Below are 27,881 nucleotides of genomic sequence, written 5' to 3'. Positions count from 1 at the left end.
AGAGGCGATAAGGGACAGGAAGCAAAAAGAACGAGGGGGAACGTTGTGAGTTGCTGCGGAGACCGCAACTCTACAGTTATACCCGATACTAAGTCAGTATGGCTCTCCTCCGGCAGACGCCGCTAATATTAAACGACACGACAAGGAGTGCGTGCGAGAGAGACAGAAAATCATTCTGAGCGTGACGTCGGATGCTGCGTAGCCAGTGCAAATTGATTTGTTCCTTTAGGCTATAAAAATGATCTGATCTGATCCAGATTCAGCAATCTGATATATATGATCATTATCTATGATTCTGCGTTTTTAGTTTTCTCGTATCCTCAATATTGTGGATGCAACAGATTTTCGTTCTTTGTGGGGGCGGAAGGGGGTGGGGCGAAATTTTTAGATACACGTTTTATAGTGAGATCTAACAGGAGTGCGGATACCAAATTTGGTTACTCTAGCCCTAATAGTCTCTGAGATTTGTGAATATCCCCAGATTTTCATCCTTTGCGGGGGCGGAAGGGGGTGTGGCGAAATTTTGAAACAAGCTCGTCTCGGTCCGATATATTAGGAGTGTGGACACCAAATTTGGTTGCTCTAGCTTTTATAGTCTGTGAGATCTAGGCGCTAATGTTTTACTCTAAGCAAAGCCGGCTATGCTACGTGTGTGTTAGAGAGAGACAGGGCGAGAAAAAATGAAATTGTTTTCTTGGTTCTGGCTATAATAATTATACGATCTGGTTCAGATTTTGCACTCTAGAAGATATAGTCATCTTCTACGATTCTGCGTTTTTAGTTTTCTCGTATCGTCGAAATTGTGGATGCCACAGATTTTCGCCCTTTGTGGGGTCGGAAGTGGGCGGGGCAAAGTTTTGAAATATTCTTGTAGCAGTGACATATCACAGAAGTCTGGATCCAAAACATCGTTGCTCTCGCTCTTATAGTCTTTGAGCACTAGGCGCTGAAGGGGACGGACAGACGGACGGACGGACAGACGGACAGACAGACATGGCTCAATCGACTCGGCTATTGATGCTGATCAAGAATATATATACTTTATGGGGTCGGAAACGATTCCTTTTGGACGTTACACACATCAACTTTTACCACAAATCTAATATACCCCAATACTAATTTTGAGTATCGGGTATAAAAAGAAAATTTCGATTCCTTCCACGACGCCCTGATATAGCTGATGGATGATTTGGAGACTCCCATGTCAGAGAAAGCGATTGTGGAAACTTTACGGCGCAATTTGCGACCTGAAATTAGACATGAGCTCCTGAATGTCCAAATCGACTCCGTAGAACGTTTGAGAGAAGTCTGTCGTAGAAGGGAGGGTTTTCTCGACGACCTTAGGCGGAGTCATGGGTACCAGAAATTGATTCCTTTCCGGAAACAGGTTGCGGAATTGGTAGAGGAAGCCCAATTAGAGGAGGCCTCCGAATTCTCGGATGTAGAAGAAGAGGACGAGGTGGCAGCCATGGCACTGATTTGCTGGAACTGCCGAAAGGAGGGGCATCGCTACCACGATTGCGATAGCAAAAGGAAAATTGTTTGCTTTGGGTGCGGAGCACCTAATAAATATAAGCCGTCGTGTAGCAAATGCCAAAAAAACGGCAAAGTGAACACCCAGCCTCGCCAGCCGGTCAGTGTTCAGCGCTAGCAGTCGAGTGCAGAGGCGAAATCCCAGTAGGGATACTTAAAACTACCCTACCCCTTCCGTCCGAGAAATCAGAATCCGACATACACCAAGCTTTAGTCTGGCCACAACTAGTCCATGCCAGATCCCATTCGCTTTTCACCAACGACCAACCCAGTAATAAGTCCCCCACAAGGAGAGCAAGAAGGATGAGAGCGTTCCGGCAGGCGGCGAAAGCGATAAATTGCATTCGTTACAAGCAGAAGGACAAGCGTCCATATGCGGAAGTTCGCCTGTTGGATCAAACGGTCCTTGGTCTATTGGACACCGGAGCAGCTATGAGTGTTATAGGCGGAAAGTTAGCAGAACGCGTAATCCAAAGCCGAATTCCTTTTAAGAGAGGAGTTGTAAATGCTTCCACTGCGGATGGACGGAGGCAAGAGGTAGTGGGACGACTGCGGACACCGGTGCAGTATAAGGGTGCAGTGAAGGACCTTGAGCTGCACATTATTCCATCGCTCAGCCAGGACTTGTATTTAGGGATCGATTTTTGGTCAAGTTTCGATTTATTACCACCCAGCATGTCGCTGGCAGAGATAGTTCATGAACCGCAGAATCTCAGCCGAGGGGAAATGGACCAGTTGCAAGCGACCATCAATTTATTTCCTTCGTTTTCCGTTTCCGGTTTAGGAAAGACGGCTCTGCTTTCGCATTCAATTGATGTAGGTGATGCAAAAGCCGTGAAGCAGAGACACTTCCCTGTATCTCCTGCGGTAGAGAAATTGTTATATGCGGAGATAGATCGGATGCTCAGCTTAGGGGTGATAGAGGAATCCGATAGTGCGTGGTCATCACCGGTAGTATTGGTGCAGAAGCCAGGAAAGGTGAGGCTATGTTTAGATAGTAGGAAAGTTAACGCGGTGAAGTTTTTGTGTACCTGGACGACCTTTTGATTGTGTCGGACAGTTTTGAGTCACATCGGAGGGTGTTGAGTGAAGTGGCAAGTTACATAAAAGCGGCAGGGTTAACGCTGAATGTGGAGAAAAGCAAGTTTTGCATGAAGTCAGTGCGGTATTTGGGGCATATAGTAGGCGAAGGGGTGATTCGTACAGATCCGGATAAGATTTCGGCCATGTCCGATTTTCCTTTGCCAAAATCCCTAAAGTCTCTGCGTCGCTTCCTAGGTATGGTAGGCTGGTACAGGAAGTTTACAAGCAACTTCGCATCGGTAGCCGCGCCTCTCACGGACTTGCTCAAACCCAGACAGAAATTTTCAATGACTCCAGAGGGTCAGGAGGCTTTTGAAAAGTTGAAGGAGATGCTTTGCTCAGCGCCAGTTTTGCGTAGTCCTGATTTTAGCAAACCATTCTATGTTCACTGCGACGCTAGCAAGACAGGCGTTGGGGGAGTGCTGGTGCAGAAGACGCCGGAGGGGGACGAATATCCGATTGCGTTTGTATCGAAAAAACTCAACAAAGCCCAAAAGAATTATTCGGTCACCGAACAAGAATGTCGTAGCGGCAGGCTTAATGTGGTTCCGGATGCTCTTTCTCGCGTAAATGAGGAGGAAGTGGCGACTCTAGACGCGAGCAATGGGTTGTTGGTGGATTTGGAATCGCCAGAATTCAAGGCAGAAGATTACGTGGAGATCGTAGAAAGGGTTAGGGCCAATATTGATAAGTTGCCAGATCTCAAAATTGTAGATAACTTGTTGTATCGTGGGTCAGATCACGCAACAGGAGAGGTGCTACATGATGTGTTCATTTGGAAACTCTGGATTCCTCAAGGGTTAGTGGTTGACGTTTTGCGCAACGCGCACGACAATCCACTGGCTTCCCATGGAGGCATTCACAAAACCCTAGAAAGGATACGGCGGTATTATTACTGGCCTGGTTTGGTTGCCGATGTGAAGAAGTATATCCAGGCTTGTGATGTCTGCAAGACTACCAAGGCCCCCAATACAATCCAGAGACCGAAGATTGGAATTGCGCCCGAGTCACAACGTTTCTTCCAGAAATTATATGTAGATTTCCTGCGGCCATATCCCCGTTCAAGAAGTAGACATATAGGCATCTTTATCGTCCTCGATCACTATTCTAAATATGTGTTTCTTAAGGCAGTGAAGAAGTTGACCGCGGACGTGGTAGTCAAATACATGCAGCAAGATCTTTTTCATGCTTTCGGGGTTCCGGAGACAATAGTATCCGACAATGGCACACAATTTAAGTCTGAGGCATTCCAAAAGCTACTCCGGGAATATAAAGTTGCGCACACTCTCACGGCCCTGTACGCACCCCAAGCTAATGCTTCCGAACGTGTAAATCGCTCGGTGATTGCAGCTTACAAGCTTCTGAGAGCATTGCGGGTGATGGTCGACAGGTCCTCCCTCTCGGGAGGATTCATTAGACTTGGTTCGAGGCAAGGCTCTAGAAGTCATGAAAAAACAGAACGATAAGAATGACCGGCAGTACATATCCTACAATGTCGGCCAGGAGGTGTTCCGAACAAATTTCAGGCAGAGCAATTTTCAGTCAGGGTACAGCGCGAAGTTGGGTCCGGCCTTTCTGAAGGCCAGGGTCAAAAAGAAGATAGGGCAGGCCTACTATGAGTTAGAGGATTTGCAGGGGCGTTACGTAGGACGGTTTCACGCGAAAGATCTTCGTCAGTAAACCAACTGCTTCAAGCTGTCCTGTTATCATTCTTGGGAGTGTGACCCCCAAGCCTGATCTTTCGGGGGGGCTTTTGTAGCGCTTGTAGCAGGAAATGCTGAGTCTTTTTGTGGCGCCATCTAGTGCTCAGAGTGGCAGGCGAACGACAGGTCGAGGGAAAACCAAAAAGACGGTAACAGGTCAAAACGTCAGGCTATCTCTGTTGAAAATGCATCCAGGGACCTGTTAGAGGATTTGCCGCCAGAACGTTGGCGTCCCTATCGGCTATTCCCTCGTGAAAGTCAATTGAGTCGGTTGCGTATCGGTCCGACGAAAAGGAAAAACCAAGAATTTAATGAAGAGAAAAACTCTAGGGAATCTAAATATCTAAATCCAAGATTCGACTGCGAGATTCTTGGTTGAAGGCGAGTGGGCTATTCAGTCGTCAGAAGCCGTATAGCGCTGAGTCCGATTGGGGTAAGTGCTGCGGGAAGAGAAGAGAAGGGCTAAAGGAGAATAAAGAGTTGTCCCATTTGTAGTCTTGGCGCTTAGTAAATCGAGTTAATCAGTGCGGATTCGATCGTCCAAGGAAGCCAGCCAGCAAACAACAGCAGCCGTAAGCCTAACAAAGTGTCGTTTAAACCTTTGCGATTGTCTGGAAAGCGCTCAGCCATCGGAGAAGCGAGCGTGGAAGCAGAGGGAGAAGACATTTGGGGAGCGCTCGGTCCCTCCAAGCGGATAGCTTCCCGAGGCGTTGGCGTCGGCACTTTAGTAGTCGAGCGCGACGCGGCAGATAAGGAGGGCCCGTCCCTTGGTCGCGAGCAGATCGGCGGAGAGAAAGTGTCGATCTAGCACCGTCGGAGATTGGCCGTTTGGCCTTTTCTTTGCTTTCGCGTACCTTTCACCTGCAGAAGCAGGGGAAAGAATTTGTGCTGTTCCCTTTCGCCCAGGAGGTGGAAAGGAAACATAGATAAAAGTCGGGAGAAAGAGAATAGAAAAAAAGAGGAAGCAACGGATTGACGGAGTAATTGTATTCGCGTTTGTAAATGTGTAATTAATTATGATTTCTGTGCGGAGTTAATTAGGAGAGAATTAGATTTGATTCCGGTAGTGGCTTCTCGAGACTCTCGCTGATTTGCAAATATGATTTCCCCCAACCTTGTGCCCATTTAAGTGTTCTTCCACCACAGCAGCTTTAGGTATTCATCGAGGAAAGCGCTTTCGCCGATGGAGCCATAAACTGGAGAAAAGGTATGAGTGGACTTAAATTCTGTTATTAATAAATTACAACTTGAAACAAGGGAATTAGGGCCGGTCGGTGAGTGAGAGGGAGAAGTGCCCACTCGAATTGGTTTCGTAACATTACGGAGTCAGCAAGCAAGTTAGTTTGTCCATTTCGGACTTGTTTAGTATATCATTTGTATGACACATAGCCAAGTATTTGTAGGAATTTTATACATATGTATATTTCATTTAGCTATTCTTTTAATGTGGGTGATTATATTATGGTATTTGCGGGTAATGTTATTGTTTTAGCCAGTAAGTGAATAAACTTTATAATGTATTAATCTACCGCTTTGCTTTCGCTGGCAAATTCCCCATGTAGGACGCCCCGGACAAAGGGGCCATTCCGTCATTAAATCGAACGGTTTGGAATGGCCATGGTAGGGTGGGCGACACGACCTCGACAACACCAGAGGCGGAGTTGAGATACCTTTCCAGCACACATCCACAATTCTATTCAGGGATAAACAGTGTCTCCCGGTTAAGCATTTTCGTCGTGACACGCTACTTCATTCGCGGTATAATGCGTATAGGCCACCAGCAGGAGGGGGGGCAAGAACATCACTCCAATAGCCGACGAGCAGAGGCCGGAAACCCAAAGCGTGTGCTTCCCTTCGCTGAATAACAGCTAGCCTGGCAGGATTTATATACACAGACGTGCGTAGGTGACACGTTACAAAATACGCAGTGATATGAAATTAAACTACCGATGTTTTGCAAAACATCGATACATCACTCAACATCGGTAGCAACAAAAACATCGGAAAACATCAGTAAACATCGGCAGAAAAACATCGATGCTCGATGCATCGGCGGAATTTGTTAATATTTTTTTATATTTTTTGGAATGGGAAGCGATTGCACGTCGAAAAAGCTAAAGATGTCGGTTCTACAACGACTTAAACAAGTGACCACAATAGTGGCTGACACCGGCGACTTTGAAGGTACAATATAAGGTTCATAGATAAGTTGTTTTGTTATATCGGGATAGCGGCAAAAATTTAATTTAAAGCTAAGTTTGATCTGGAATACACATACACACATACATAAACGAGGGGGAACGTTGTGAGTTGCAGCGGACACCGCAACTCTACAGTTATACCCGGTACTAAGTCAGTATGGCTCTCCTCCGGCAGACGCCGCTAATATTGAACGACACGACAAAGAGTGCGTGCGAGAGAGACAGAAAATCAGTCTGAGCGTGACGTCGGGGGCTGCGTAGCCACTGCAAATTGATTTGTTCCTTTTGGCTATAAAAACGATCTGATTTGATCCAGATTCAGCAATCTGATAGATATGATCATTATCTATGATTCTGCGTTTTTAGTTTTCTCGTATCCTTAATATTGTGGATGCAACAGATTTTCGTCCTTTGTGGGGGCGGAAGAGGGTGGGCCGAAATTTTGAGATATACGTTTTAAAGTGAGACCTAACAGGAGTGCGAATACCAAATTTGGTTACTCTAGCGTTAATAGTCTCTGAGATTTGTGAATATCCCCAGATTTTCGTCCTTTGCGGGGGCGGAAGGGGTGTGGCGAAATTTTGAAACAAACTCGTCTCGGTCCGATATGTTAGGAGTTTGGATACCAAATTTGGTTGCTGTAGCTTTTATAGTCTCTGAGATCTAGGCGCTAATGTTTTACTCTAAGCAAAGCCGGCTATGCTACGTGTGTGTTAGAGAGAGACAGGGCGAGAAAAAATGAAATTGTTTTCTTGATGCTGGCTATAATAATAATACGATCCAATTCAGATTCCGCAGTCTTAAAGATATGGTCATTCTCTACAATTCTACGTTTTTGGTTTTCTCATATCTTTAAAATTGTGGATGCCACAGATTTTCGTCCTTTGTGGGTGCGGAAGTGGGCGGGGCGAAGTTTTGAAATATTTTTGTAGCAGTGACATATCACAGAAGTCTGTATCCAAAACATCGTTGCTCTAGCTCTTATAGTCTTTGAGCACTAGGCGCTGAAGGGGACGGACAGACGGACGGACGGACAGACGGACAGACGGACAGACAGACAGACAGACAGGGCCTAATCGACTCGGCTATTGATGCTGATCAAGAATATATATACTTTATGGGGTCGGAAACGATTCCTTCTGGACGTTACACACATCCACTTTTACCACAAATCTAATATACCCCAATACTCATTTTGAGTATCGGGTATAAAAATCTCTTTATCCGAGTTTTTATACCCGATACTCAAAATGAGTATTGGGGTATATTAGATTTGTGGTAAAAGTGGATGTGTGTAACGTCCAGAAGGAATCGTTTCCGACCCCATAAAGTATATATATTCTTGATCGACATCAATAGCCGAGTCGATTGAGCCCTGTATGTCTGTCCGTCTGTCCGTCCGTCCGTCCCCTTCAGCGCCTAGTGCTCAAAGACTATAAGAGCTAGAGCAACGATGTTTTGGATCCAGACTTCTGTGATATGTCACTGCTACAAAAATATTTCAAAACTTCGCCACACCCCCTTCCGCCCCCGCAAAGGACGAAAATCTGGGGCATCCACAAATCTCAGAGACTATTAAGGCTAGAGTAACCAAATTTGGTATCCGCACTTCTGTTAGATCTCACTATAAAACGTATATCTCAGAATTTCGCCCCACCCCTATCCGCCACCACAAAAAACGAAAATCTGTTGCATCCACAATATTGCACATTCGAGAAAACTAAAAACGCAGAATCATAGATAATGACCATATCTATCAGACTGCTGAATCTGGATCAGATCGGATCATTTTTGTAGCCAAAAGCAAGAAATCAATTTTCAGTGGCTACGCAGCGCCCGACGTCACGCTCAGACTGATTTTCTGTCTCTCTCGCACGCACTCTTTGTCGTGTGGTTCAATATTAGCGGCGTCTGCCGCAGGAGAGCCATACTGACTTAGTATCGGGTATAACTGTAGAGTTGCGGTGTCCGCAGCAACTCACAACGTTCCACCTCGTTGTTATCTTCTTTTGTGAATATCAAATAAAAGTGACAGTCAGAATTCAACCTGACTTTAGTTTGACCTTATGTGCATACTTGTTTGGAAATTTGACCTCTGTACTGATAAGGTTTCAAAAAAATGTATGTATATGTGTTTAAGAAAGCTTTGGTAATGGAAAATAGCCGGTTGCTCAAACTGGTTTACAGGGTCGTTCTACAGCGGCAGTCCGAAAAGTGCAATAATATGTTTCTTCTAAACATTCTATTTTATGTATAGCCATCAATATCTACAAGCCAACGGATGCCACGACAAATCCTTCTCTTATTTTGTCGGCGTCGTCCATGGAGCGATACCAGCCCTTGGTACAGAAGGCAGTGGATTATGGAAAGAGCCAAAAAGGGTATAATTGAATACTTTATTGCTTATGATTTGATTTCACCAAATTCTGCTGTCTATCATCAGTTCCTTGAATGATCAAGTTTCCGAGGCAATGAACTATTTGTGCGTGCTGTTTGGAACCGAGATTCTGAAGGTTGTTCCTGGAAGGGTGTCTACCGAAATAGACGCCCGACTGTCATTCGACACAAAGAACAGTGTGGAGAAGGCTTTGAAGCTGATCAAGCTGTACAAATCCCTTGGCATAGACAAGACCGAATTCTGATAAAGTTGGCATCCACTTGGGAAGGAATCAAGGCGGCCGAGATTTTGGAAAACGAGCATGGTGTTCACTGCAATCTGACCCTTCTCTTCTCATTCGCACAGGCAGTGGCGTGCGCGGAGGCCAAAGTCACTTTAATCTCCCCTTTTGTGGGCCGGATATTGGATTGGTATGTGGCCAACACAGATAACAAGAAATTCGAGGCCTTAAAAGACCCAGGTGTGGTTTCGGTTACGAAAATCTACAATTACTATAAGAAGTACAATTACGAAACCCTGGATATGGGGGCTTCATTCCGGAATGTGGGCGAAATCAAAGCATTGGCTGGATGTGATTTGCTGACTATTAGCCCGTCGCTGCTGAAGGAACTAGAGAACGAGATAGATTCGGTGACAACATATTTGTCGGACATCGAAAAGATTTCCGTGGACGAGAGTAAATTTCGCTGGTTACTCAATGAAGATGCGATGGCAACTGATAAACTTTCGGAGGGCATTCGAAAGTTTGCAGTGGACACAGTTAAGCTGGAGAATTTGATCAAAAGTTACTTTAAATAAGCCTTGGGCTTTTTCCGGTACCAGTTTCAAACCACGTGAAAGTTTTGTAATCGGTGGAGGATAAAACATTTAAAATATGTTTAAAAAAACATATAATTTTGTACTTGAATAATAATTAAAGTTTATAAATTTATGTTTTGACGACAGACTTTAAATTAGAACAAAGTTAGTTTGAGGTTGTCGCTGACTGTGAAATGTAATTTCTCGATAGTGCTTTCTCTTTATGGAATTTTTTGTATGGCCTTAAAATGAAACTCAGAAACTCGCCCGCTCAGAAAATCATTCGAGTTTGTGGTGGGCTGGCAACCGATGAATGACGGTGACTGATACGATTATTAAGTTAAAAAAGAGCACTATTGAGAAATTACCATCCATTCAACAACATCACAGGCCAGGCTCCAATGAAGGCAGAAACTATTATCTCTGTTTTAAAGCTATCAGAACGATATTTTTTAATTTATTGTCCCCTTATGGAGACCAAGAATGAGTATCGCGATCAGGATTTATACAGGAATCTAATCACGTCTAAACGTCCAAGACATATCAATTTTAGAAAATGTATGTATTTATTACGTTTTAAAACGTATGTACACTACTGGCCAAAATAATAAGTACATGCTTATGAGCGCTCTTTATCGTCCTATAAAACTGTTATGTTTATAACATAATAAAAATATCAAATTTACTTTTAGTTTTCTAACCTACAACAGACTATAAAAATGTTTATCATAAACATTTTTCATATCAAATATTAGTTAGTTAGTTTAAATATGGATTTGATGTTCACCTCATATAATACATATATCCATATAAACATATTTTTTTTTAAATATACCGCCAAACCACGAACCGGCAAAACGGAACGACGCGATTTTTGCTTTCGGCCAATGAAAATTGTCAAAAATTAAATGCAACATGTTGCTACAGCAACATTTTTTCAGCCAATGAAATCGTCAACAATTTTCTCCAAAACATAATGCTGCAGCAACATGTTTTGCAATGCTTTTTTGCAACAATGCATACCCTAGGAAAGGATGTTATAGAATTGAAAAAATGTTTGTCATCCCAGGCAAAAAAATGTAGTCTCTGTTTTAAGGCTATTTCATTGTGTTCTTACAGAGACCATTGCTCAATCCATACAATTGCGGGAAACATTAACTTGTAAACCGTTTTTTAGTCCAAATACAATACATAAAACTTATTAAAAGTAGTTAATTTTGTAAAAATTGTAATCATCGATGGGATAAAGCTAAGTGGGCAAAGCTTAAAACTCTATATAGCTTGTAATATTCGACGGAATAACAAAATCGAAAATATTGTTTCGAATCCTTAGCGGAGAACAATTAACCTATTATAAGCCCCCGAGTTCCCCCGGGTATTTCAATTTTCCACCGAAAATAATGAAAATTTAATCATGTTAGCGCAGTTCAGGTGAAAGTTAGCGTTGTTATTTTTAATTTCAGATGAAAGATGGCCTGAATCTACAAGAAGAATTTACAATCGTTAATATTTTCTGCCATTTACTTGAAGAAGGTGAACTATTTAAATAGAGGGGGCTTAAAAGGGCTAAATTCGTGTTTTCATCATGTAAGATATGAATATTAGTTTATAAGATTCGAATATTAGTTTAAGATTTACTCATCGATAGTATTATAAGAAATACCAATGTACTCGATATATCGATACTTGTCCTCGACAAGTATCGATATGCCAACACACATTCATTCGAATACGCCGATCAAGAAAGAAGAACATATAATAAAACCGTGCTATTAAAAGTTTACATATCAGGTGTGGGGTTTGCCCAAAAAAAAAAAAAATAAACTCTGCGATGAACAATGCAGACATAAGAGCGAAAACCAAAAGTGAACTTAGCGACATATTGCGTAGCGACATAACGTATATTTTGATCAAGATGCCAACATACACCAATTACGTACAGCAGTGGAAAAAATCATGGAAGACACGCATGAGCTAGGAAATACGGCGCCAAGCGCAGACGAGACTATGCAGGCAGACATTTTTGCAGTCCCGGTTGAGCGCGAGATAGATAGAGACAACCGTAGTGCACAACACGCAGTAAAAGCGGCGCCAGAAGAATATGGTGAAAATGTGCAGAAGGCTCGAGAAGCATTCATGCCGCGACAAGACAACGCTAGTTCGAAATTGACCATGCGATCAGATGAATACGAAGAAGAATCGCGCCGTTTGCAGCAGTTGGAACAATTGTACATTTCTCGCAAGCGCTTAGCTGATCTCAAATTAAGCATATTGAAAACGGAGAAAGAGGCTATGGAGTTGGAAACGCCGAGAGATTGCATCGACTTGACACACATTGAGGCGTTGATGCGTCCATTTTCTGGAGATGACGACCAGGCTGTAACCAGTTGGATAAGTAACTTTGAGGACATTATGAATTTCCATGGTGTATCCGAGTCCAAATGCTGGATATTAGCGAAGCGGCTGCTAGGCGGATCGGCGAAGGCGTACATCGACCATGTGGCGCCTTTGACTTGGCAATTGATGCGAGCAGAATTGCTCAACGTCTTTGAGCAGAAAGTGACAGCGTGGGACATTGGAAAGCGACTGGAGGCACGGAAAATTGCAAATAATGAAAGCGCATTGCAATATTTCGTCGCAATGTGCAGCATAGCGTCGCAAGCAGACATGGCCACGAGCGATGTGGTCAAATTCATCGTAGAGGGACTGCAGGACAAGACGGGCATGGCAGCATCCATGCTATATTGCAGCACACTCAACGAGTTGCGTGACAAGATGGTCACCTATGATAAGGTCAGAAGAGCTCCTGGCGTCGTAGCAATTCGTAGCGAAGGTATGACAAAGGGAAAACTAAATGTGAGTATGGCAGTTGGGCAGCAGCAAGGTGGTGGCGCAATGCGTTGCTACAACTGTCGGCAATTTGGGCACGTTATGAAGGAATGCAGTCAGCCAAAGAGACCGAATGGGGCATGTTTTAACTGTTGGAGTACCAGCCACCTATATTCGCAGTGCCCGAAACGAAAGATGGCCACTAGGGTAGCTGCAGTTCAAGATGAGGAGCGACCAGGAGAAAAAAACAACGACGATTTAGCGGCTGTCCAATTAATCACTTTATGACTTCCGTTTGGTGAACAAAGAGGCGTCAGTATTTTTAGTCTATTTGATACAGGTAGCCCTGTAAGTTTTATTCATAAGTCTTTGATACCGAAGTCGGCTATAGTTGAAGCCTATAATGAAGTTAGGAAGTACTATGGACTAGGAGGACAACCAATTCCCATATGGTGAAAATTTAAGTGCCATATTGAATTTTGAACAAAGAAATATATCGTTTTATTAAACATCGTAGATGATAACATGCTGCCTTTGCCGGTATTGTTGGGACACGATGCCCTTAAAGTTATTGAAGTAAAATTTGTTCATAAGAAAAATATCAATGCGAAGCAACACACATCATTAAGTTCGTTAAAGCAAAAAGCTATTAGTTTAACCTGCGCGTCTTTATTCACCGAACGTAAAAATAATATTAACATAAGACTATATGATAAGTTAGATGGTAATCAATCAGAAAGAAGCGAGCTAATCAAACGTTCTAATCCATTTAAAAATCAGACACAAGAAAACTCAAGGAATGACAAAATGGCCATCGAGAATATGAATCAAGGCGACGAATTCAGTAACTTTTGTGCGGCGGTAGAGATTGATGAAGAGGAACATATTAACGTAGGTTTCGAATTTGGCCCCACTCTTGCAGAAAAGTGTAGGGAAGTTATTAAGACATACTATTTACACAAAGAATTTGACTTTAAAGCACCACCAAAGTATCAGATGCAGATTCGTGTAACAGAAACAACACCATTTCATTGTACTCCGCGTCGTTTATCCTACCATGAGAGAGAGAGAAAGTTGCTGAAATAGTAGATGATCTGTTAGAAAAGAAAGTAGTCCGTCATAGTGAGTCTCCTTATGCTTCCCCGTTGGTCCTAGTAAAAAAAAATCAGGAGAACTTCGAATGTGTGTCGATTACCGTGGTCTGAACAAACGAATTGTTAAAGATAATTTCCCATTGCCCCTTATTGAGGACTGTCTTGAGTTTTTAGAAAACAAGTGCTGTTTTTCCATTATAGATTTGAAAAGTGGGTATCATCAAATAGGCGTAGAAGAAAAATCAGTTCCGTATACATCGTTTGTGACACCGCAAGGACAGTATGAGTACTTGAGAATGCCCTTTGGGTTAAAAAATGGATCCGCTATTTTTCAGAGATTTATTTCGGAGCTCTTGAGAGACTTTATTAGGAACAAAAGCATTGTAGTGTACATGGATGATATATTAGTAGCGACTAAAACAGTTGAAGAACACATGGATATATTAAAAAGACTATGAATTCGGTTTAGCGAGCAAAATTTAGAGATAAATCTAAAAAAGTGTAGGTTTGTCAATCGAAACATCGATTTCCTGGGGTATAAAGTTAATCAAAACGGAATAGTTCCTAGTGATTCCCATATTGAGGCCTTAAAAAAATACCCAGTCCCTCAAAATGTAAAAGCACTGCACTCATGCTTGGGATTCTTTTCGTATTTTCGACGTTTCATGTTGTCATTTGCGACGACAGCTAAGCCTTTGGTGCAGTTGTTAAAAGAAGGTGGTCCGTTTCCCATGAATAGAGAACAGGTGAAGACGTTTGAAACTCTTAAGAATGCGTTGGCAAATCCTCCGGTATTAGCCATTTTTAGCCCAAATAGAGAAACGGAATTACATACAGACGCAAGTTCATACGGTTATGGCGCAATACTGATGCAAAGACAAGATGATGGGAAGATGCACCCTGTGTCCTATTATTCCGGCAAAACAACAGAAAGAGAATCACGTTATCATAGTTTCGAACTAGAGACATTGGCTATAATTTATGCATTGAGGCGTTTTAGAGCATATTTGGAGCATAGGTCCTTCAAAATAATCACGGATTGTAATTCGTTAGTACAGACGTTAACCAGAAAGTCAATTAGTCCTAAGATAGCACGGTGGTCCCTAGAGTTAGAGAACTATGATTACTCCATTATGCACAGACCTGGGGCCAGTATGGCGCACGTTGATGCGCTGAGCAGACAAGATCAAGTGACGAATATGTTAGAGGATGGTTATAGAGTCAAATACGGTTTAGAAAAGTCTAATTTAGAAAAAGATGAGAGTAGAAAGCAATATACAAGGAATAGTGTAAGTAGAGACAACACTGGTAGTGAGCATAGAGGTACCGTAGAGAACCCTGCGATTGAGTGTGGAGAATCAAGTGCAGTAGGAAGTAGATTGGGAAATAGGTGGAAGTCTGATGATAGAGAGAACCTTGGTGGTAATTGTAGAGATAACATAGAGAATAGTGAATATAGGGAAGAGGATGGATGGAAGATTGAAATTAGAGATTTGAGCCAATGTAGAGGAAGCGTTAACGATGTGGTGGGGGGAGTAAAGTACATTAGTAGTAGGAATACAGATAAAGAGAAAAAATGTGTTGAGGATACAGTAGAGAGGGACAAGTTAGAGTTTCAGGAGGAAAGATTACTAAAATCATTGATAGTTGGGGTAGTAGGTGCAACGCCAGAAGATGTTGATTTGATATTGCAAACAGAACAGATGCAAGACAAGGAAGTAGTTAGGATTCGAAAAATGCTACAGGATGGAATTGAAGTAGATTTTGAAATGATAGATGGTATTGTTTACAAGAGGAGTTGTGAAAACAAACTATGTTTCTATGTACCAATGTGTATGGAAGAGCAGTTGATAAGGCGGTCACACGAAAAACTAGGACATCTGGCCGCAGAGAAGGGCGTGAGTGACCTTTTGAGGACCTACTGGTTTCCGTCAATGAGAAGTAAAGTGGCAAGGTTCATCAGAAACTGTCTACCGTGTATACTACACTCGATGCCTAAAACAATCCATAACAGAACGCTCCATAGTATCCCAAAGTCGTGTGTTCCTTTTCATACCCTACATGTTGATCATTTGGGTCCGTTGCCGAGTATTAGATCTAAGCGAAAACACCTCCTTGTGGTAATAGATGCATTCACTAAGTTTGTCAAATTGTTCCCGGTTAATAGTACCAGCACGCGGGAAGCGAAGGATGCCTTAAGTAAATATTTTGATTTCTATAGTCGCCCTACTAGGATAATATCAGATCGTGGAACCTGTTTCACCTCGTTAGAGTTCTCTAGTTTTCTGCAGGAGAGAGGGATAGAGCACATTAAGGTAGCTACAGGTGCACCGCAGGCGAATGGCCAAGTGGAGCGGGTGAATCGTGTTCTAACTCCTATGTTAGGAAAACTGTCAGAGCCCCTTGAGCAAGCCGATTGGTATAGGTTGATGAGCAAGGTAGAGCACGCCATTAATAACTCCGTTAACAGCAGTACGAACGAGGAACGGGGAACGTTGTGAGTTGCTGCGGACACCGCAACTCTACAGTTATACCCGATACTAAGTCAGTATGGCTCTCCTCCGGCAGACGCCGCTAATATTGAACGACACGACAAAGAGTGCGTGCGAGAGAGACAGAAAATCATTCTGAGCGTGACGTCGGGGGCTGCGTAGCCAGTGCAAATTGATTTGTTCCTTTTGGCTATAAAAACGATCTGATTCGATCCAGATTCAGCAATCTGATAGATATGATCATTATCTATGATTCTGCGTTTTTAGTTTTCTCGTATCCTCAATATTGTAGATGCAACAGATTTTCGTCCTTTGTGGGGGCGGAAGGGGGTGGGCCGAAATTTTGAGATATACGTTTTAAAGTGAGACCTAACAGGAGTGCGAATACCAAATTTGGTTACTCTAGCGTTAATAGTCTCTGAGATTTTTGAATATCCCCAGATTTTCGTCCTTTGCGGGGCGGAAGGGGTGTGGCGAAATTTTGAAACAAACTCGTCTCGGTCCGATATGTTAGGAGTTTGGATACCAAATTTGGTTGCTGTAGCTTTTATAGTCTCTGAGATCTAGGCGCTAATGTTTTACTCTAAGCAAAGCCGGCTATGCTACGTGTGTGTTAGAGAGAGACAGGGCGAGAAAAAATGAAATTGTTTTCTTGATGCTGGCTATAATAATAATACGATCCAATTCAGATTCCGCAGTCTTAAAGATATGGTCATTCTCTACAATTCTACGTTTTTGGTTTTCTCATATCTTTAAAATTGTGGATGCCACAGATTTTCGTCCTTTGTGGGGGCGGAAGTGGGCGGGGCGAAGTTTTGAAATATTTTTGTAGCAGTGACATATCACAGAAGTCTGGATCCAAAACATCATTGCTCTAGCTCTTATAGTCTTTGAGCACTAGGCGCTGAAGGGGACGGACAGACGGACGGACGGACAGACGGACAGACGGACAGACAGACAGACAGACAGGGCCTAATCGACTCGGCTATTGATGCTGATCAAGAATATATATACTTTATGGGGTCGGAAACGATTCCTTCTGGACGTTACACACATCCACTTTTACCACAAATCTAATATACCCCAATACTCATTTTGAGTATCGGGTATAAAAATCTCTTTATCCGAGTTTTTATACCCGATACTCAAAATGAGTATTGGGGTATATTAGATTTGTGGTAAAAGTGGATGTGTGTAACGTCCAGAAGGAATCGTTTCCGACCCCATAAAGTATATATATTCTTGATCGACATCAATAGCCGAGTCGATTGAGCCCTGTCTGTCTGTCCGTCCGTCCGTCCGTCCGACCCCTTCAGCGCCTAGTGCTCAAAGACTATAAGAGCTAGAGCAACGATGTTTTGGATCCAGACTTCTGTGATATGTCACTGCTACAAAAATATTTCAAAACTTCGCCCCGCCCACTTCCGCCCCCACAAAGGACGAAAATCTGTGGCATCCACATTTTTAAAGATACGATAAAACCAAAAACGCAGAATCGATGAGGATGACCATATCTTCTACAGTGCAAAATCTGAACCAGATCGTATAATGATTATAGCCAGAATCAAGAAAACAATTTCATTCTTTCTCGCTCTGTCTCTCTCTAACACACAGGTTTCATGGTCGGTTTTGTCAATTGCAAAATATGAGTTCAAGGATCTCCGAACCTATAAAAGCCAGAGCAACCAAATTTGGTATCCACACTCCTGTGATATTGGACCTTGACCGTTTCGTGTCCAAATTTCGCCACACCCCCTTCCGCCCCCGCAAAGGACGAAAATCTGGGGCATCCACAAATCTCAGAGACTATTAAGGCTAGAGTAACCAAATTTGGTATCCGCACTTCTGTTAGATCTCACTATAAAACGTATATCTCAGAATTTCGCCCCACCCCTATCCACCACCACAAAAAACGAAAATCTGTTGCATCCACAATATTGCACATTCGAGAAAACTAAAAACGCAGAATCATAGATAATGACCATATCTATCAGACTGCTGAATCTGGATCAGATCGGATCATTTTTGTAGCCAAAAGCAAGAAATCAATTTTCAGTGGCTACGCAGCGCCCGACGTCACGCTCAGACTGATTTTCTGTCTCTCTCGCACGCACTCTTTGTCGTGTGGTTCAATATTAGCGGCGTCTGCCGCAGGAGAGCCATACTGACTTAGTATCGGGTATAACTGTAGAGTTGCGGTGTCCGCAGCAACTCACAACGTTCCACCTCGTTGTTATCTTCTTTTGTGAATATCAAATAAAAGTGACAGTCAGAATTCAACCTGACTTTAGTTTGACCTTATGTGCATACTTGTTTGGAAATTTGACCTCTGTACTGATAAGGTTTCAAAAAAATGTATGTATATGTGTTTAAGAAAGCTTTGGTAATGGAAAATAGCCGGTTGCTCAAACTGGTTTACAGGGTCGTTCTACAGCGGCAGTCCGAAAAGTGCAATAATATGTTTCTTCTAAACATTCTATTTTATGTATAGCCATCAATATCTACAAGCCAACGGATGCCACGACAAATCCTTCTCTTATTTTGTCGGCGTCGTCCATGGAGCGATACCAGCCCTTGGTACAGAAGGCAGTGGATTATGGAAAGAGCCAAAAAGGGTATAATTGAATACTTTATTGCTTATGATTTGATTTCACCAAATTCTGCTGTCTATCATCAGTTCCTTGAATGATCAAGTTTCCGAGGCAATGAACTATTTGTGCCTGCTGTTTGGAACCGAGATTCTGAAGGTTGTTCCTGGAAGGGTGTCTACCGAAATAGACGCCCGACTGTCATTCGACACAAAGAACAGTGTGGAGAAGGCTTTGAAGCTGATCAAGCTGTACAAATCCCTTGGCATAGACAAGGACCGAATTCTGATAAAGTTGGCATCCACTTGGGAAGGAATCAAGGCGGCCGAGATTTTGGAAAACGAGCATGGTGTTCACTGCAATCTGACCCTTCTCTTCTCATTCGCACAGGCAGTGGCGTGCGCGGAGGCCAAAGTCACTTTAATCTCCCTTTTTGTGGGCCGGATATTGGATTGGTATGTGGCCAACACAGATAACAAGAAATTCGAGGCCTTAAAGGACCCAGGTGTGGTTTCGGTTACGAAAATCTACAATTACTATAAGAAGTACAATTACGAAACCCTGGATATGGGGGCTTCATTCCGGAATGTGGGCGAAATCAAAGCATTGGCTGGATGTGATTTGCTGACTATTAGCCCGTCGCTGCTGAAGGAACTAGAGAACGAGATAGATTCGGTGACAACATATTTGTCGGACATCGAAAAGATTTCCGTGGACGAGAGTAAATTTCGCTGGTTACTCAATGAAGATGCGATGGCAACTGATAAACTTTCGGAGGGCATTCGAAAGTTTGCAGTGGACACAGTTAAGCTGGAGAATTTGATCAAAAGTTACTTTAAATAAGCCTTGGGCTTTTTCCGGTACCAGTTTCAAACCACGTGAAAGTTTTGTAATCGGTGGAGGATAAAACATTTAAAATATGTTTAAAAAAACATATAATTTTGTACTTGAATAATAATTAAAGTTTATAAATTTATGTTTTGACGACAGATTTTAAATTAGAACAAAGTTAGTTTGAGGTTGTCGCTGACTGTGAAATGTAATTTCTCGATAGTGCTTTCTCTTTATGGAATTTTTTGTATGGCCTTAAAATGAAACTCAGAAACTCGCCCGCTCAGAAAATCATTCGAGTTTGTGGTGGGCTGGCAACCGATGAATGACGGTGACTGATACGATTATTAAGTTAAAAAAGAGCACTATTGAGAAATTACCATCCATTCAACAACATCACAGGCCAGGCTCCAATGAAGGCAGAAACTATTATCTCTATTTTAAAGCTATCAGAACGATATTTTTTAATTTATTGTCCCCTTATGGAGACCAAGAATGAGTATCGGGATCAGGATTTATACAGGAATCTAATCACGTCTACGCGTCCAAGACATATCAATTTTAGAAAATGTATGTATTAATTACGTTTTAAAACGTATGTACACTACTGGCCAAAATAATAAGTACATGCTTATGAGCGCTCTTTATCGTCCTATAAAACTGTTATGTTTATAACATAATAAAAATATCAAATTTACTTTTAGTTTTCTAACCTACAACAGACTATAAAAATGTTTATCATAAACATTTTTCATATCAAATATTAGTTAGTTAGTTTAAATATGGATTTGATGTTCACCTCATATAATACATATATCCATATAAACATATTTTTTTTTAAATATACCGCCAAACCACGAACCGGCAAAACGGAACGACGCGATTTTTGCTTTCGGCCAATGAAAATTGTCAAAAATTAAATGCAACATGTTGCTACAGCAACATTTTTTCAGCCAATGAAATCGTCAACAATTTTCTCCAAAACATAATGCTGCAGCAACATGTTTTGCAATGCTTTTTTGCAACAATGCATACCCTAGGAAAGGATGTTATAGAATTGAAAAAATGTTTGTCATCCCAGGCAAAAAAATGTAGTCTCTGTTTTAAGGCTATTTCATTGTGTTCTTACAGAGACCATTGCTCAATCCATACAATTGCGGGAAACATTAACTTGTAAACCGTTTTTTAGTCCAAATACAATACATAAAACTTATTAAAAGTAGTTAATTTTGTAAAAATTGTAATCATCGATGGGATAAAGCTAAGTGGGCAAAGCTTAAAACTCTATATAGCTTGTAATATTCGACGGAATAACAAAATCGAAAATATTGTTTCGAATCCTTAGCGGAGAACAATTAACCTATTATAAGCCCCCGAGTTCCCCCGGGTATTTCAATTTTCCACCGAAAATAATGAAAATTTAATCATGTTAGCGCAGTTCAGGTGAAAGTTAGCGTTGTTATTTTTAATTTCAGATGAAAGATGGCCTGAATCTACAAGAAGAATTTACAATCGTTAATATTTTCTGCCATTTACTTGAAGAAGGTGAACTATTTAAATAGAGGGGGCTTAAAAGGGCTAAATTCGTGTTTTCATCATGTAAGATATGAATATTAGTTTATAAGATTCGAATATTAGTTTAAGATTTACTCATCGATAGTATTATAAGAAATACCAATGTACTCGATATATCGATACTTGTCCTCGACAAGTATCGATATGCCAACACACATTCATTCGAATACGCCGATCAAGAAAGAAGAACATATAATAAAACCGTGCTATTAAAAGTTTACATATCAGGTGTGGGGTTTGCCCAAAAAAAAAAAAAAAAAAACTCTGCGATGAACAATGCAGACATAAGAGCGAAAACCAAAAGTGAACTTAGCGACATATTGCGTAGCGACATAACGTATATTTTGATCAAGATGCCAACATACACCAATTACGTACAGCAGTGGAAAAAATCATGGAAGACACGCATGAGCTAGGAAATACGGCGCCAAGCGCAGACGAGACTATGCAGGCAGACATTTTTGCAGTCCCGGTTGAGCGCGAGATAGATAGAGACAACCGTAGTGCACAATACGCAGTAAAAGCGGCGCCAGAAGAATATGGTGAAAATGTGCAGAAGGCTCGAGAAGCATTCATGCCGCGACAAGACAACGCTAGTTCGAAATTGACCATGCGATCAGATGAATACGAAGAAGAATCGCGCCGTTTGCAGCAGTTGGAACAATTGTACATTTCTCGCAAGCGCTTAGCTGATCTCAAATTAAGCATATTGAAAACGGAGAAAGAGGCTATGGAGTTGGAAACGCCGAGAGATTGCATCGACTTGACACACATTGAGGCGTTGATGCGTCCATTTTCTGGAGATGACGACCAGGCTGTACCCAGTTGGATAAGTAACTTTGAGGACATTATGAATTTCCATGGGGTATCCGAGTCCAAATGCTGGATATTAGCGAAGCGGCTGTTAGGCGGATCGGCGAAGGCGTACATCGACCATGTGGCGCCTTTGACTTGGCAATTGATGCGAGCAGAATTGCTCAACGTCTTTGAGCAGAAAGTGACAGCGTGGGACATTGGAAAGTGACTGGAGGCACGGAAAATTGCAAATAATGAAAGCGCATTGCAATATTTCGTCGCAATGTGCAGCATAGCGTCGCAAGCAGACATGGCCACGAGCGATGTGGTCAAATTCATCGTGGAGGCACTGCAGGACAAGACGGGCATGGCAGCATCCATGCTATATTGCAGCACACTCAACGAGTTGCGTGACAAGATGGTCACCTATGATAAGGTCAGAAGAGCTCCTGGCGTCGTAGCAATTCGTAGCGAAGGTATGACAAAGGGAAAACTAAATGTGAGTATGGCAGTTGGGCAGCAGCAAGGTGGTGGCGCAATGCGTTGCTACAACTGTCGGCAATTTGGGCACGTTATGAAGGAATGCAGTCAGCCAAAGAGACCGAATGGGGCATGTTTTAACTGTTGGAGTACCAGCCACCTATATTCGCAGTGCCCGAAACGAAAGATGGCCACTAGGGTAGCTGCAGTTCAAGATGAGGAGCGACCAGGAGAAAAAAACAACGACGATTTAGCGGCTGTCCAATTAATCACTTTATGACTTCCGTTTGGTGAACAAAGAGGCGTCAGTATTTTTAGTCTATTTGATACAGGTAGCCCTGTAAGTTTTATTCATAAGTCTTTGATACCGAAGTCGGCTATAGTTGAAGCCTATAATGAAGTTAGGAAATACTATGGACTAGGAGGACAACCAATTCCCATATGGTGAAAATTTAAGTGCCATATTGAATTTTGAACAAAGAAATATATCGTTTTATTAAACATCGTAGATGATAACATGCTGCCTTTGCCGGTATTGTTGGGACGCGATGCCCTTAAAGTTATTGAAATAAAATTTGTTCATAGGAAAAATATCAATGCGAAGCAACACACATCATTAAGTTCGTTAAAGCAAAAAGCTATTAGTTTAACCTGTGCGTCTTTATTCACCGAACGTAAAAATAATATTAACATAAGACTATATGATAAGTTAGATGGTAATCAATCAGAAAGAAGCGAGCTAATCAAACGTTCTAATCCATTTAAAAATCAGACACAAGAAAACTCAAGGAATGACAAAATGGCCATCGAGAATATGAATCAAGGCGACGAATTCAGTAACTTTTGTGCGGCGGCAGAGATTGATGAAGAGGAGCATATTAACGTAGGTTTCGAATTTGGCCCCACTCTTGCAGAAAAGTGTAGGGAAGTTATTAAGACATACTATTTACACAAAGAATTTGACTTTAAAGCACCACCAAAGTATCAGATGCAGATTCGTGTAACAGAAACAACACCATTTCATTGTACTCCGCGTCGTTTATCCTACCATGAGAGAGAGAAAGTTGCTGAAATAGTAGATGATCTGTTAGAAAAGAAAGTAGTCCGTCATAGTGAGTCTCCTTATGCTTCCCCGTTGGTCCTAGTAAAAAAAAATCAGGAGAACTTCGAATGTGTGTCGATTACCGTGGTCTGAACAAACGAATTGTTAAAGATAATTTCCCATTGCCCCTTATTGAGGACTGTCTTGAGTTTTTAGAAAACAAGTGCTGTTTTTCCATTATAGATTTGAAAAGTGGGTATCATCAAATAGGCGTAGAAGAAAAATCAGTTCCGTATACATCGTTTGTGACACCGCAAGAACAGTATGAGTACTTGAGAATGCCCTTTGGGTTAAAAAATGGATCCGCTATTTTTCAGAGATTTATTTCGGAGCTCTTGAGAGACTTTATTAGGAACAAAAGCATAGTAGTGTACATGGATGATAATTAGTAGCGACTAAAACAGTTGAAGAACACATGGATATATTAAAAAGACTATGAATTCGGTTTAGCGAGCAAAATTTAGAGATAAATCTAAAAAAGTGTAGGTTTGTCAATCGAAACATCGATTTCCTGGGGTATAAAGTTAATCAAAACGGAATAGTTCCTAGTGATTCCCATATTGAGGCCTTAAAAAAATACCCAGTCCCTCAAAATGTAAAAGCACTGCACTCATGCTTGGGATTCTTTTCGTATTTTCGACGTTTCATGTTGTCATTTGCGACGACAGCTAAGCCTTTGGTGCAGTTGTTAAAAGAAGGTGGTCCGTTTCCCATGAATAGAGAACAGGTGAAGACGTTTGAAACTCTTAAGAATGCGTTGGCAAATCCTCCGGTATTAGCCATTTTTAGCCCAAATAGAGAAACGGAATTACATACAGACGCAAGTTCATACGGTTATGGCGCAATACTGATGCAAAGACAAGATGATGGGAAGATGCACCCTGTGTCCTATTATTCCGGCAAAACAACAGAAAGAGAATCACGTTATCATAGTTTCGAACTAGAGACATTGGCTATAATTTATGCATTGAGGCGTTTTAGAGCATATTTGGAGCATAGGTCCTTCAAAATAATCACGGATTGTAATTCGTTAGTACAGACGTTAACCAGAAAGTCAATTAGTCCTAAGATAGCACGGTGGTCCCTAGAGTTAGAGAACTATGATTACTCCATTATGCACAGACCTGGGGCCAGTATGGCGCACGTTGATGCGCTGAGCAGACAAGATCAAGTGACGAATATGTTAGAGGATGGTTATAGAGTCAAATACGGTTTAGAAAAGTCTAATTTAGAAAAAGATGAGAGTAGAAAGCAATATACAAGGAAAAGTGTAAGTAGAGACAACACTGGTAGTGAGCATAGAGGTACCGTAGAGAACCCTGCGATTGAGTGTGGAGAATCAAGTGCAGTAGGAAGTAGATTGGGAAATAGGTGGAAGTCTGATGATAGAGAGAACCTTGGTGGTAATTGTAGAGATAACATAGAGAATAGTGAATATAGGGAAGAGGATGGATGGAAGATTGAAATTAGAGATTTGAGCCAATGTAGAGGAAGCGTTAACGATGTGGTGGGGGGAGTAAAGTACATTAGTAGTAGGAATTCAGATAAAGAGAAAAAATGTGTTGAGGATACAGTAGAGAGGGACAAGTTAGAGTTTCAGGAGGAAAGATTACTAAAATCATTGATAGTTGGGGTAGTAGGTGCAACGCCAGAAGATGTTGATTTGATATTGCAAACAGAACAGATGCGAGACAAGGAAGTAGTTAGGATTCGAAAAATGCTACAGGATGGAATTGAAGTAGATTTTGAAATGATAGATGGTATTGTTTACAAGAGGAGTTGTGAAAACAAACTATGTTTCTATGTACCAATGTGTATGGAAGAGCAGTTGATAAGGCGGTCACACGAAAAACTAGGACATCTGGCCGCAGAGAAGTGCGTGAGTGACCTTTTGAGGACCTACTGGTTTCCGTCAATGAGAAGTAAAGTGGCAAGGTTCATCAGAAACTGTCTACCGTGTATACTACACTCGATGCCTAAAACAATCCATAACAGAACGCTCCATAGTATCCCAAAGTCGTGTGTTCCTTTTCATACCCTACATGTTGATCATTTGGGTCCGTTGCCGAGTATTAGATCTAAGCGAAAACACCTCCTTGTGGTAATAGATGTCAAATTGTTCCCGGTTAATAGTACCAGCACGCGGGAAGCGAATGATGCCTTAAGTAAATATTTTGATTTCTATAGTCGCCCTACTAGGATAATATCAGATCGTGGGACCTGTTTCACCTCGTTAGAGTTCTCTAGTTTTCTGCAGGAGAGAGGGATAGAGCACATTAAGGTAGCTACAGGTGCACCGCAGGCGAATGGCCAAGTGGAGCGGGTGAATCGTGTTCTTACTCCTATGTTAGGAAAACTGTCAGAGCCCCTTGAGCAAGCCGATTGGTATAGGTTGATGAGCAAGGTAGAGCACGCCATTAATAACTCCGTTAACAGCAGTACGAACGAGGGGGAACGTTGTGAGTTGCTGCGGACACCGCAACTCTACAGTTATACCCGATACTAAGTCAGTATGGCTCTCCTCCGGCAGACGCCGCTAATATTAAACGACACGACAAAGAGTGCGTGCGAGAGAGACAGAAAATCAGTCTGAGCGTGACGTCGGGCGCTGCGTAGCCACTGCAAATTGATTTGTTCCTTTTGGCTATAAAAATTCTCTGATCTGATCCAGATTCAGCAATCTGATAGATATGGTCATTATCTATGGCGGGGGGTGTGGCGAAATTTTGACACAAAATGGTCAAGGTCCGATATCACAGGAGTGTGGATACCAAATTTGGTTGCTCTGGCTCTTATAGGTTCTGAGATCATGGAACTCATATTTTGCAATTGGCAAAACCGACCATGAAACCTGTGTGTAAGAGAGAGACAGAGCGAGAAAGAATGAAATTGTTTTCTTGATTCTGTCTATAATAATTATACGATCTGGTTCAGATTTTGCGCTCTAGAAGATATAGTCATCTTCTACGATTCTGCCCTTTCTGGGGGCGGATGTGGGCGGGGCAAAGTTTTGAAATATTCTTGTAGCAGTGACATATCACAGAAGTCTGGATACAAAACATCGTTGCTCTAGCTCTTATAGTCTTTGAGCACTAGGCGCTGAAGGGGACGGACTGACGGACGGACGGACAGACGGACAGACAGACAGGGCTCAATTTACTCGGCTATTGATGCTGATCAAGAATATATATACTTTATGGGGTCGGAAACGATTCCTTCTGGAAGTTACACACATCCATTTTTACCACAAATCTAATATACCCCAATACTCATTTTGAGTATCGGGTATAAAAAGACACCTAGCACATTGTTATTTGGAATACCTCAGAAAGGACCCGTTGTAGATGAATTAACCGAATACCTAGAGGAGAAGTTAGCGTCAGAACTTAGAGAGTTGGAAACTATAAGAGAAATAGCAAGTGAGAACATACGGTTGTCGCAGAAAACAAATGAGAAGATGTATGCCCATAAACATAGAGCCCCATTAAAGTATGAACCTGGTGACTATGTAGCAGTCCGGCATGTGGACACAACACCGGGGATCAATAAGAAGTTCGCACCAAAGTATCGAGGACCGTACAGGATCAATAGAGTATTGGATAATGATCGTTATGAGGTTGTTGACATTGAGGACTGTCAGTTGACGCAAATGCCATTCCGAAGTATATTAGAACCAGCAAGGCTTAAACCCTGGGTAGAGTGTAAGGATAAAACCATGGTCTCATGTTGTTAATCGATGAAATAGTATGTTAAGTAAGACAATACCGAATAAGAAATGTTTAACCAACTGTATGCCTTAGTGTGTAGATCGTGGGCGATTTGTAGTCAGGTTGCCCGAATGTAAGATATGAATATTAGTTTATAAGATTTGAATATTAGTTTAAGATTTACTCATCGATAGTATTATAAGAAATACCAATGTACTCGATATATCGATACTTGTCCTCGACAAGTATCGATATGCCAACACACATTCATTCGAATACGCCGATCAAGAAAGAAGAACATATAATAAAACCGTGCTATTAAAAGTTTACAATCATAACGAGACGCTATATTGTTGTTGGAGAAAAAAACAGCAATCGCCGTAGCAAGAAAATAAGTCAAGTATTTAAAACAAACCAGTCAAGTAGAAAATTGATTAATTTATTGGATAAAATTATGTGGGCAGGACTGAGAGATCTACCTAGCTAGTAATAGTCGACGGAATATCAAAAACGAGGAATATGTATAATAAAACTTGAATTCGTCGGTATATTTACTGTATATTCTTAAAATATGACGGTATTTTCCTGTATATTTCTGATTCTGAAATCGATCAAATGCAAAAAAATAATCGATAAGCAAATTCAAAATTTCTTGATCTTACATTATGTTTT

At 41.7% G+C, this 27,881-nt stretch overlaps 1 protein-coding gene and 1 pseudogene across 1 annotated transcript; both read left to right on the top strand.

Annotated features, from left to right (window-relative positions):
• Positions 1-6,391: 6,391 nt before the first annotated feature.
• LOC117191311 lies at positions 6,392-9,849 on the top strand (annotated as a pseudogene).
• An 8,739-nt stretch (positions 9,850-18,588) lies between these two features.
• On the top strand, positions 18,589-19,695 carry LOC117191280 (probable transaldolase; the record flags this gene model as incomplete). The annotated part of the gene is made up of 2 exons (XM_033396189.1): positions 18,589-18,746; positions 18,809-19,695. Coding segments are annotated over 2 exons (912 nt in total), but the record flags the coding sequence as incomplete, so codon positions are not given.
• Positions 19,696-27,881: the final 8,186 nt, after the last annotated feature.

Source organism: Drosophila miranda (assembly GCF_003369915.1).
Source record: "Drosophila miranda strain MSH22 chromosome Y unlocalized genomic scaffold, D.miranda_PacBio2.1 Contig_Y1_pilon, whole genome shotgun sequence".
NCBI lineage: Eukaryota > Metazoa > Arthropoda > Insecta > Diptera > Drosophilidae > Drosophila > Drosophila miranda.
The sequence above is the reverse complement of the archived record's forward strand: the minus strand, read 5'-3'. Positions and strand labels throughout refer to the sequence as shown.